Raw genomic sequence first — 11,754 nt, 5'->3', positions numbered from 1 at the left:
GGCCACATATATCAGAGCTGGATATTGTTTTGATTCAAACTAGAATCAAATTGTTTACGCATTGTTTGAAATATTCTGAGATTTGGCAGCCACTCTATTTTTGCTATACCCTTGGGAGGGGTTGATGTTGATTTATTGGAACTTTCATGAATGCAAGTAAAGCAGCAGGTGCCCAATGTGTTGCAGGAAAAAAAAAATGCTATCACATCATCAGTAAACAACATCCAATGACAGCTTATCTTATTAGAAATGCCAAATATTCAGTTTAGGTAAGATTCAAATAAAAACTGTATTTCTGTCACCCCAACAGTAATGGAGACCCGTTCAGATGAAAAATGAAAATATGATGTGACTTAAAAATGTGTTATTCTAAATGTAAGTATTTCTAGTACAACAATAATTCATTTTGCTTTCATGCATCACATTTATATAACACTTTTAAATTTTATAATATGCAAGGTGGCTTTATAGAATATCAGAAAATCATAAGACAACAAACAATCAATCACCTTATATTCATGGGGACAAACAATCTTATAAATTGACAGTCACCTCAGGACAATCATATAGTTAATATTTTAACGTATAATCACAATTGTTTTGGCTGCAAGCAGAAATTATTGTTTAAAAAAACAAAAAAACAAAAAACATTGTAGGCCAGCAGCTTATCCAATAGATGAGCTACAGTCTGATAAAACTATAATAGAGGTGGCGATTTGGAATGCTGTATATCATGGTACCTGTCAGAGAAGTCCAGAGGGGAATCTTGCACAAATAAGTAGTGAGTAAAAGATGTAGCTGTTGCCAGGAGAAACTGAGAGTGATGAATTAGCCCTGCAACGTCTCGGCTAACGTGCACCTGTGACGGCCATCTTATTACAGATGGCGAACAGCTCATGGCCTCCCCTCACACTCCTAGTGTTAACTTTTTCGGAAAGCAGCTTGTTTTAAGGCTTGTAAGTCAAGCTTACCCACATCGTCACTGTAATTACACATGGTGAATTGAAAATATTAAGTTGTCTTTAATATTTGCTGTTTAAGATGACTACCAGTGCTCACAGCTAATTGGACGGCCTCTTTTGAGTCCTGTTGCCTGTTGCGTTGTTGTCTGAGTTACTTTTGACAGAGCACCCTCTGGGATTTACCTCATTAATTTCCCATTGCAGCTAGATTTTCAAAATCTTCAGTGAGCATTTTCACAGCCTTGAGGGCTCATGAGAGGCTCTGTGAAGCTGAGCGTTAGCTTGCCCACCCTCATAGGTTCTTTCATATGTGTGTGTTCAGGAGAAATAATGGTTAGTTTAGTGGTGGTAATTTAGTAGTGGTCACAGGAAGAACACTTTGAGCATAGCCTTCGAGCGTAGCCTCCCATCATGCAAGGCAGTGAGATGCTACATTCGTCTCCATTTTAACTCTGACTTTTAGGTCCTGACATGCAGACAATAAGAAGATTCCCCTGAGTATGCAAATGCATGTACAGACCATGAACTGAGACATTTGCCTTGTGGCAGTGTAGTAAAAGAAATCAGAGAAGACCGTAGTTTAAAAAAAAAACATTTGTTCAAGTGTATTTTCAGTTTTCAGTTGATGATGATAATAATGGTGCTAATGTGGACCTCAAGCCTGTGTTTTATAATATGCCCAGCACACCATCCAAAAACATTAAACAAGGAACAGTCCTTATATATACTGTTTCATATTGATTTATTTGACTTTCTAGACTCTCAAGCTGAAATTCTAATATTGACAAGGCATTGGCATGATCACATCGTTACAGAGATATGTGTCGTGTTGCATTGATTCAAGATTATCATGCTGATTAGAGTTCTGTAAATGTGTAAATAATACTAGTGTAAGAGAACTGTTGTGTGTGTGTCATGTGTTCCTGCCTCTTGTGCCCATATTTGGTTTGTTTCCTGTCCTTGGCATGTCATTAGTAGTTTATTCGTGTCTAGCCGTGTTCGTTAAGTTACCTGTGTATTTATAGTCCTGTCTGTGTAGTGCCATTTTGTCTGGTCTACTCGTTACTTCCCGGTGTTTGATGTCTGTGTCTGCCTTGCCTTGTCCTGCCCTGACCTTGATGTCTTTAAGTAAAGTATTATTTGAGTTTACATCCTCGTATGCGTGTTTCCTGTTTCCTCCCAGCTGTGTGCACCGTGACAACTAGTGGTAGACCCAAGTAAACTCGCTTTATATTTTTTTTGTCATGATTTTTTTGTCTTCAGAGACAAAATTTAGGGATCATTCTTGGCTCACAGGGTAAAATTAAATGAAGGCTCTAGTAACGGCAGATGATAATATATGTGTGTCTCAGAGAACATAAATGTCTTAATATTTTCAAGCAAAGATTTTTCTACACAAGGTCTTGCTTTGGTTTGTAAGGTATAGTACCATTTCAATTTAAGATGCCCAGACAATGCTGTTAGCTGTGACCAAAGTCTGCTAAAATGTACATTATACAGTCTGACAGTTGTTGATGCTGTTGACTGTTTTAGCTTTTACCCAAGATCACTGGGATGATATTAGCCCCTTTCGCACCGCTTTAGTTCCAGAACTAAAAGTACAGTACTAAAGTACTGGGACGATTTTGCGCAAACTATTTCCCAGTACCATTTAAAGGGTTGTATTCGCACCGACAGTGGGTGCTAGGAAGTGACGTAAGCCGGTCGACAGCAATGTCATTTGTACGCGGCGTTCAACAACGTAAACAAAGAACAATGACGTTAAGAACAGGAGGATGGAGGACGCTGTGATCGGAGCTGTGTTTTTGTTGTGTCTGGCGGGTTTCACAATAATAGACATGGAATGTTTACACAGTATGTGTTTACACGGCATTTTAAATCATGGCGGGTGAGGGCGTTTTCGTACGCGTTTAGCCAATCAGCGTACACTTACGTCACGATAGTTCCTATGGAACTGTTTTAGACCCTACTCTGAAGTAGGAGCTAACTTAGTTCCTCCAAACACAGTTCTGGGAACTAAAACAGTTCCTAGTTCCTGCAGTGCGAACACGGCAAAAAGTGGGTAGTTCCACAGTTAGTTCGGGTAACTATGAAAAGGTTCCCGCGGTGCGAAAGGGCCTATTGTACAATCTGGCAAACAGCAGTTGTAAAACTGCAAATGACTTTAGGCTGGGATATAGGTATCTCAGAATAAAGGTTGAATAAGGTTCCCTATAGGTCAGATATTGAAATTGATGACAGATGGTATATTTATTCCAGTTCATTTAGATGCTGGGCTCATATTCCATTTTGAGCCGTCCATGTTTGAGTGGCACAATTCTAATAAAAGGAGGAGGTTGAGTTGTTTGTTAATGTCCATGACCTCAGAAAAAAAAATCTGAAAAACATTTCCAGACATGAAAGGTCTCCATCACGCCGGTAAAGACAAGTACATCTTTCATTTATTTAAAATCTCTTTGTTCAAAACAGAGAGGTTATCTGTTTGATTGCATCTCAGAGTGCTGCCATGTAGCAATTTGTACCCTTTTTACTCCACAGGACATTTTATGTCCTGTGGCCATGAAAAAATAAACATTGTTGTGAAGTGATTGCTTACTAAAATGCCCTGTTGCAAACTCAATTTGTAAATTTAGTAGGTGGAAGGTTCTTATATATCAAAACGTATAACTCTAACCTTGTATTCAAGTCTCGCTAAAAGCATGTAGCGAGCCAGGAAGGGTGCAGAAATCATTTAGCCATCTTTATCAATTAAGTGCAAAAAATTACATTGTTTTGTGGTATTTATTGTCATTTTGTGCTTCTGCATTTATCCACTGTGAAAGTTCAGTGCTCTGATGCTTATTATCTGGATAAGTGTTAAATATGACAGAGATTCTTCCTGGCAGGACATGGTTCAACACGCTGTTTGGACGTTACGTTTTGCGTCCAATTATAATGCTCAGTGGAATGGAAGACCACCAGTGGAGACTAGCTTTTAATCTCTCTCTATGCTAAGTCTCATTAAAAAGATGAATCTTGCATACACTCAATTAGACTGAAAGTGCATAGCGCCTCCTTTAGTCTTGAGTGTAAGGTGGTGCTTGTTCTTGACTGTGTAATTTACTGAGCTTGATGTCAGTTCGCCTATAATAACTACTTTATTTTTTTGGTTTTGCACGTTTGACTTCCGTCATGTTCCACCGCGTAGTGATATACAAAGTGATATTCATTGTTATTTACAGAGGTGAGAGGTAGTGTGTGTGTACTGGGATTGAAGCGATGTAGCTTGGTAAACGTCTTATTGCCAGTATAAACGCTGAGAATGGCTGAATTAAAACAAAAGAATAATAAGGATTATGTCTCATTCCTGGCGGAGATGTGAAAGGTTCTGTTTCCTTAAACTAGTTTGTCATGCATTCCTTTATTTCAACACATTTACAGGTAAATCCTAGTATTCTAAATTTGCGATTAATCGTGATTAATCACAGTCCAGGACTGTGATTCATGCGATTAAATTTATTAATCGATTGACAGCACTAATATATATATATATATATATATATATATATATATATATATATATATACACCTTATTTCTTGCAATATCTTTCTCATAAAATATGATAAATTTTTGTAGAAGAGAGTATGAATTTCATAAAGCTAGTAGTTCCAATATGTAATGTAATAGCAGCGCTTTCTCAGTCTTTCCTGTGACTGTGAACATTATGAGTGTGCTTACGAAAGCTGGAAAAGCCCTTCTCCTGTTCCTGAAAGTCTATAGTGGGTCAATTACATGTGGTTAAGTCTGCAGCTGGTGCTGTGTGCAGTGAGACATTCCCCACATCCGGTTCTGTCTGATGATAGCTACCTCAACCCGTCTGTCTCCTTCTGTCTCTCTATCCACCACACACAAAAAAACATGCACCTGCAGCTAACTTTTTACCAGGATGAATGTTATGAGCATCCATCATCTTTAAAAAATGTATTTATAGAATTTTCAGATGTAACAATGCTTGATTCTTTACACTCAGTGTGGCAAAGCAATTGGTAAAGTTAATATAATATAAGATTATAAGCGATAGTCCATCAAAAAATGTAAATTCTGTCAACATTTTCTCACCGTCATGTCGTTTTAAATCTGAATGAATTTCTTCTGTTGATCACAAAAAAGTTATTTTGGAGAATGGCAAATAACATTGAAGCCCGTTGACTTCCATTGCATGTATAAAAAATTTTTAAAAATCTAAATATACATTTTTAAAAATATATTTTTTAAAAATCATGGTAAATTCCAAGTAATTTCATGGAAAGAGGCAGTGAGAGATGCATGTTCAACTTCTGTATGTTACGTTAATGCACTTAATTGATTTTCTGGATGCCTTTTATTTAGATAGATTTTTGCTTTTTCTAATATGTAGAGATAAAGTTTCAAAACTCATCCTGAACAATTTGTGCTGCAATTATACTTAAAATTGGATGGCTTTTTGAAGAAACTTATACTATTACTTTTCCATGCTCTGGTAGACAATTCAACAGTTGAAAAAAGTCCAATAATAGACTTACATTAAAAGAGGGAACTAAGCCATATCTAGGGACCAGAATATCATAGACACTCAGAAGGTTGGATCGTTTGACTTGGTCCCGCAACCAGCCATATCACCCTAGCAAAGCCCTAGCACCACTCAAAACATCCAATCTGTTACGTAGCAACATGCAAAACAACACAGAGCATCTTAGCAACAGATAACACCTTGGGAACCACCCGGAACACCTTAGCAGCAGCGAAGCAACATGCTAAAAAAAAGAGTCAGAACACTTTTACAACCACACACTGGTGTCAAAAGTATTCACATTCATTACTCAAGTAGAAGTATAGATACTAGGGTTTAAAAAGACTTCTGTAGAAGTTGAAGTATCAACTCAAGTTTTTTAACTCAAGTAAAAGTACTGGTTTCAAAACTACTTAAAGTATAAAAGTAAAAGTAATGGAAGGAAAAAAAAATGCCATTAAGGACAAAAGCTTAGGCCGCGGCACAGGGGCCTATTGTGCACTACCCCACCTCCTCAAAAAAACATTTTTCTAAAGGCCATAATGACTATAATGTTATATTAAAATGTTAATGTTGAAAAATGTGGGATGCACTAGGCTACCTGTTTCAGCCGGATATGTGCCCACTGAAAATGAACGCATTTTAGTACAAAGCAAATACATTAAAAAAACCATATATGTGTACTACTGAGCATTAACGTGTTTCATGGAGCGGAAGATATGATGACTAGTTGCCTGTAAGTATTGTAATGGTGCAAAAAGTCAAACTTCAGAGGCATGTCATCAATAACCTTTATTGGAATGTAAATGTACATCCAAGCTTAGCTGCAGGAATCTGTGAGGGCAACGGACGAAGAGAAAGCACCCGTTTGATAAATGAGCCAGTAGTGGAGAAATAATAACTTTTAAGAAATAATCTTTTTTGAGTGTGACGTGATTTGTGTCATGTGCAGGTGCGATGGATCGCGTACAAACCAATAGGGTGTCGGAATGGTATAGGTTTATATTCTCATCCAACCACAATTCACTCTATCCGGATGGCGCGATTTATCTGGATAGGTTTTTATTTTATTTTTATTTTTTTTGAGCGATGAGCAAGGGCAATGCTAGGATTTTCATTTTAGGGGGGCTCAGCCCCCAATGATGGTGTAATAATAAAAAACAAATAAATATTTACAAAAAAATTTATTAATAGGGTAAGATGGTATACTAAACTTATTGCAGTATTCCACTGTATTGCATAGATGGGTATAACATCCGAGTACAAGCCAAATACAAGTCTACCTGATCTCACACACACACACACCTGTTTACTGTACAAACCAAAAATGTTACTGTTTGCATTACTAGTACAAATCTTTTTCTATGCTCAAATACAAACAGAAAATTGTGAACAAAAAATCATATCACTTTAAACTTACACTGACTATCCATATTAGCAATATAGCAACACAGCTATAAGGCTGGACAATGGATTAAACTATGTGGGTGCTGTGATTAACTTTTAAAAGTAAAAAAAATTAAAATAAAAAAAAAACAGCAAAACTGAAGCAGTCTGTGAGAAGGACACACAATGTTTCAATCTCTGTCAATCACTCTGATATGCAATTAAAATGAGTGCACTGACTGACTGTCACTGTCTTTAATCACTTCTATGCATAACTGTATGGTAGTTAATGCCACATGCACTGTAATATTAAGTTCTATATTTCGCTGAAGGAAACTGCTGTGGTGTGATGAGTGGTGAATGCAGCGAAAACTTTACAGAAGATTGGAAACCGATTGCTCTCCCATGACTTTTTGTAAACTGTATTTAAGACAAAGAACTGCACAGATGTAGATATTATAACAATCTATCGATAAACACACACCTTGTCCTCTCCTCTGCGCCACCGCAGTCTGTGGATTGAAGAACGTGCAGAAAGATGGGGAGGAGCCGAAGTCTGCTGCCGTTTGAAATTTAAAGGGGAAGAATCGCAAGATTTTTAGGGGGAAATTTAGGGGTTGCTAAAGCCCCCCTAAAAATGGCCTAGCAACGCCCATGACGATGACAAGCCGGAATGAAAACGAGCCGAAATGAAATAGGAGTAACGAGGCTATTTTAAAAATGTAAGGAGTAGAAAGTACAGATAATTGCGTGAAAATGTAAAGAGTAGAAGTAAAAAGTCAGCTGAAAAATAATTACTCCAGTAAAGTATAGATACCCAAAATTTCTACTTAAGTAAGGTAACGAAGTATTTGTACTTCGTTACTTGACACCTCTGCAACCACATGTAGCAAAATCATGGCATCTTATGGTGGTGAGTTTTGCATGGGCAAGCACCACGTACATTTGCTTCAGAAAATGTACAAATCTAATTTTCCTTACATCTTCTAAATATTGCATGCGTACATTTGGGGATGCATATGGAACCGTAGCTCATCCCCATCTCTTTGATTGTTCTTTGTGGGTTTTTTTTTTCTGTAAGTAAATGCTTGGGAGCTCTTTGCTGTCTTTAAGCGTCTCAGAATGCTGTCTCAGCAGTATCAATGTGTAGGTGGAGGCAGATATCATAAAGCACCACTGTGATTAGCATTCTTTGTATCTCTCTTTCCCTTTAAACTCGCCCTCTCCTTCCTTCTTTTGTTCTTTTCTCTCACCCTGTCATTCATTTCCTTTCTCCACCTTTGATGTGCCAGATTCTTCAGCTCAGCCCTGGCTTAACACAGGCAAATCCAGGGCAGCAGGCCAACAGTAAACAGCAGCATTGTACCTATATCAATATGACAAGGTAGTTATTTGTTTACCAGCCTGGAGTTAAGCACAGCAAGGCTGGTTAAGTGTATCACAGGAGACCCTTATAGCCAAATGAGGCTATGGCATTTGTGACCCTGGACCACAAAACCAGTCTTAAGTCACTGGGGTATATTTGTAGCAATAGCCAAAAATATATTGTATGGGTCAAAATTATAAAATTTTTCTTTTATGCCAAAAATCATTAGAATATTAAGTAGAGATAATGTTTCATGAAGATATTTTCTAAATTTCTTACCGTAAATATATAAAAACTTCATTTTTGATTAGTAACATGCATTGCTAAGAACTTCATTTGGACAACTTTTTAAAGGCAATTTTCTCAATATTTTATTTTTTTGCACCCTCAGATTCCAGATTTTCAAATAGTTGTATCTCGGCCAAATATTGACTGACACTTAAGACTGGTTTTGTGGTCCGGGGTCACATTTATGCTGTAAGAAATCCTCCTGTTTTTCCTTCCTGTCTCTTGAAATTGGTGTCACTCGCATCTATTTATGCGATTACCCCCGAGCAGTGTTTGCTAAAGCACAATCCAGCCTCCCCAGAGTTAAACAACCAACGGTAGTATGTTTTGTTGTTGATGTTGTTTCACACTATTGTTTTACAATTTACAGAGTACATTTACAATCTTAAAGGGGTATTTCCCCCAAAAATCCCTCATGTCGTTCCAAACTTTTATGACTTTCTTTCTTTGTGAAACACAAATTTAGCTGATGTCTGCATATTCAAATTTGGTACATTGTGATTTATTTGAAGACACAATTATTGATGTCAAACCTGGAGCAACGCGTCTCCCTGTCTAATGCTTCAGAAGACTTGGAAAGAGATAATTTGGTGTGAATGCTTGGTGCTGCTTTTGAATGCTCTTCCACCACATGTCTACTGTATTTAGATGAGTTCCAACAGTGCAAACTTCTGTTGTGTGTCTTTTTGAATTACCACTGTAGCACTGTCTAGTATGCACACATCTGATGTTCCATTAGCGATACAATATTTCTGAGCAAATACATCTCGAAAAACAGTGTAGCTATATGTGAACTCTGAAGTAAAGGACAGTGTTTTGATAGAACATTCTTTGGTTTGTTATTTCCTTTAGATCTCCACTCTCAGATGATAAAAACTATCTATTTCTCTTACTGTTCTAAGCAAGAAGTCAAAAGGAACACAAAAGTTGACACCGTTTCCTTTATCTTCATTTATACTGCAGTATGTACGGCATTCTAAAATCCAGTTCATTTCTGTCCAAAAACAGACCTGTGAGAATTTGTGCACATAATTTGTAATCATCAAACCATCCCATTCTGTTTAGTAATCAGATTGCATTGCTACTGTTCATGTGAAGACTGAGATCACTTGCCTGGTTACCTCACTTATTTGTTAAGCTCCCTGTTGATATCAACTTAAATTATTTTTGTATCTTCAACTGTACTGCTTTACAGTTATGTCATCACATTAATGTAAGAATATGCTTTATATTATTAATATTATTAGTAAGAAACGTTTTGTTTTTGTATAGAATTGCCACCACGTGGTAAAGATACATCTTTATCAGGCCTGGCTAAAGAGGGCGCTTTGGAGTCTATTTCATATTAAAGTCACTACACAGCACTTGCTTGTTCTGTGGAACTTAAAATAAGATATTTTGTCTATACTGTGGAAGTCGATGGAGCTTTTACTTGGTTCACAGTGTTCTTCAGAATATCTTCTTTTGTGTTCTGTAGAAGTAAGAAATGCATACAGGGTTGGAATGACATGAGGGTGAATAAAGGATGACATTTTTGGGTTCACTATCATTTAGAATTTTTATATTTACATATATTGGTAGATTACATAAATTTACATGTGCATTTGTAATGTCTATAGACTGTAGTTCATCTATAAGAAGTGCTTAGTGAGTGTTTTCTGTCTTTCTCCACAGATCCCCAGCTCAAGGGTATAGTGACCAGGTTATATTGCAGGCAGGGATACTACTTGCAGATGAACCCAGATGGATCTCTTGATGGGACTAAGGATGACAGTAGTAATTCTTGTGAGTTCCCTCTAATTTCATTATCATTGCACATAATAAATAATCAAAACATTAACATGTTTCAAAAGGAATGACTCCTGCTTGGTAATTCTGGTGCGCAAAATGCTACAGCTACACTTAAGTAGGTAAAGTGTGCTCAAATGCATATCATTACTTTTACAACACACACTTTTAAAATCCCTGTTACTGATTCATTTTCTGTAGTTATCACTGTTGCTGATATGGCAGTAGGCTGGTCCTTGGGGAGATGTGTGTGTGCATGTGAGGTGATAACTCAGGAGGCAGTGGTGTATTATTAGCCTCTACTGGGCCTACTTTTCAAATGCTTCAGGCCAGCTGTTTAATTTTATTTTAATATGCAGCTGTACTGACAGAGTGACACACAGAGGGCTTTCTGTCAGTCACACACTCTGAGAGAAGATGACACTTGACATTTGTGACACTAAGTAACACACCTACACAAATGCAGGAAACAACTGTAGCGCTGGCATTTTTTTAAATACATTGAATTTTTGCTTAATGTAATCAAAGTTTCCCTTAAGTAATCAAACAACAGCAGTAACTAGATTTTCCTTTCCGAAAGGAAGCTGAAGTGCTGGCAAGGCACAAATTTTAGGTAATTTATATTGACTGTTTATAGAGACTATATAAGTTGCAAACCCAAATATAGCTAAAAAAATTAGTTCCAAATATACTACAATACTTCAGAAAAATTTGGACACAAATCCACTTGCTTTGATTGTTTTTAAATTTTGGTAAAATTATAGTTAAAATCAGTTATTTATATTAATTAAATATAATTATTATGTTGCAAACCCAAATGTAGATACTCCAAAAAGAATCTGGACAGTTTTGAACAATTAAGCTGCAATTAAATTTAATCAATTGGATAGCAAAATGTCAAAGTGGAAACAATAATTTGTGACCTTATCTTTGAAGCAACATCTTTGTCTAACATCAACAGTATTATTTGATCATTTGATTTTGTGTGAAAATGCTTGTGTTATCATAAAAATACATTTGCTTTGATTTTTTAGGTAAAATATAGTTATTAACATTGGAAATTTATATAAATTCTGTAAATTGTAAACCAGTATCGATAGAGAGATGGAGATGGAGAGGCTAAGAAAAAGAATGAAAGGGCATGCAACGGCATTCAATATAATGCTGTCTTTGGGAGACAAAGATGCAAAGTCCATTTTGTGCCCTTGTAAGAATCTGTTCCATTGTGCCAGTGGAGCACTTCCAGAAACTCACTTTGATGTAACCATCCCACTCATATTTTGCCACACCAGAGTCTTCCAGACCAGGGCTTTTCTGAAATCATTTTCATTCAAGCACCCCGGGAGCTCTGCCAATTACCAGTGAGTTGAAGTGACTTCATTACACTGTAGGTTTAAATCACCCCTTTGGATGCGCTTAGTGTCACCAGCTAGGC

General features: G+C 36.8%; 1 protein-coding gene across 2 annotated transcripts in view; it reads left to right on the top strand.

Moving 5' to 3' along the window:
• The window catches only part of LOC306876369 (fibroblast growth factor 14), a 130,499-nt gene that overhangs the window by 63,239 nt on the left and 55,506 nt on the right, over positions 1-11,754 (top strand). For both annotated transcript variants that reach the window (XM_079427473.1, XM_079427472.1), the window contains exon 2: positions 10,206-10,316. In XM_079427473.1, the coding sequence (XP_079283599.1) occupies positions 10,206-10,316 (111 nt within the window). The remainder of the gene's footprint in view (positions 1-10,205; positions 10,317-11,754) is intronic.

Source organism: Barbus barbus, assembly GCF_936440315.1.
Source record: "Barbus barbus genome assembly, chromosome: 10".
Lineage (NCBI taxonomy): Eukaryota > Metazoa > Chordata > Actinopteri > Cypriniformes > Cyprinidae > Barbus > Barbus barbus.
This window is presented reverse-complemented; position numbering and strand designations above follow the sequence as displayed.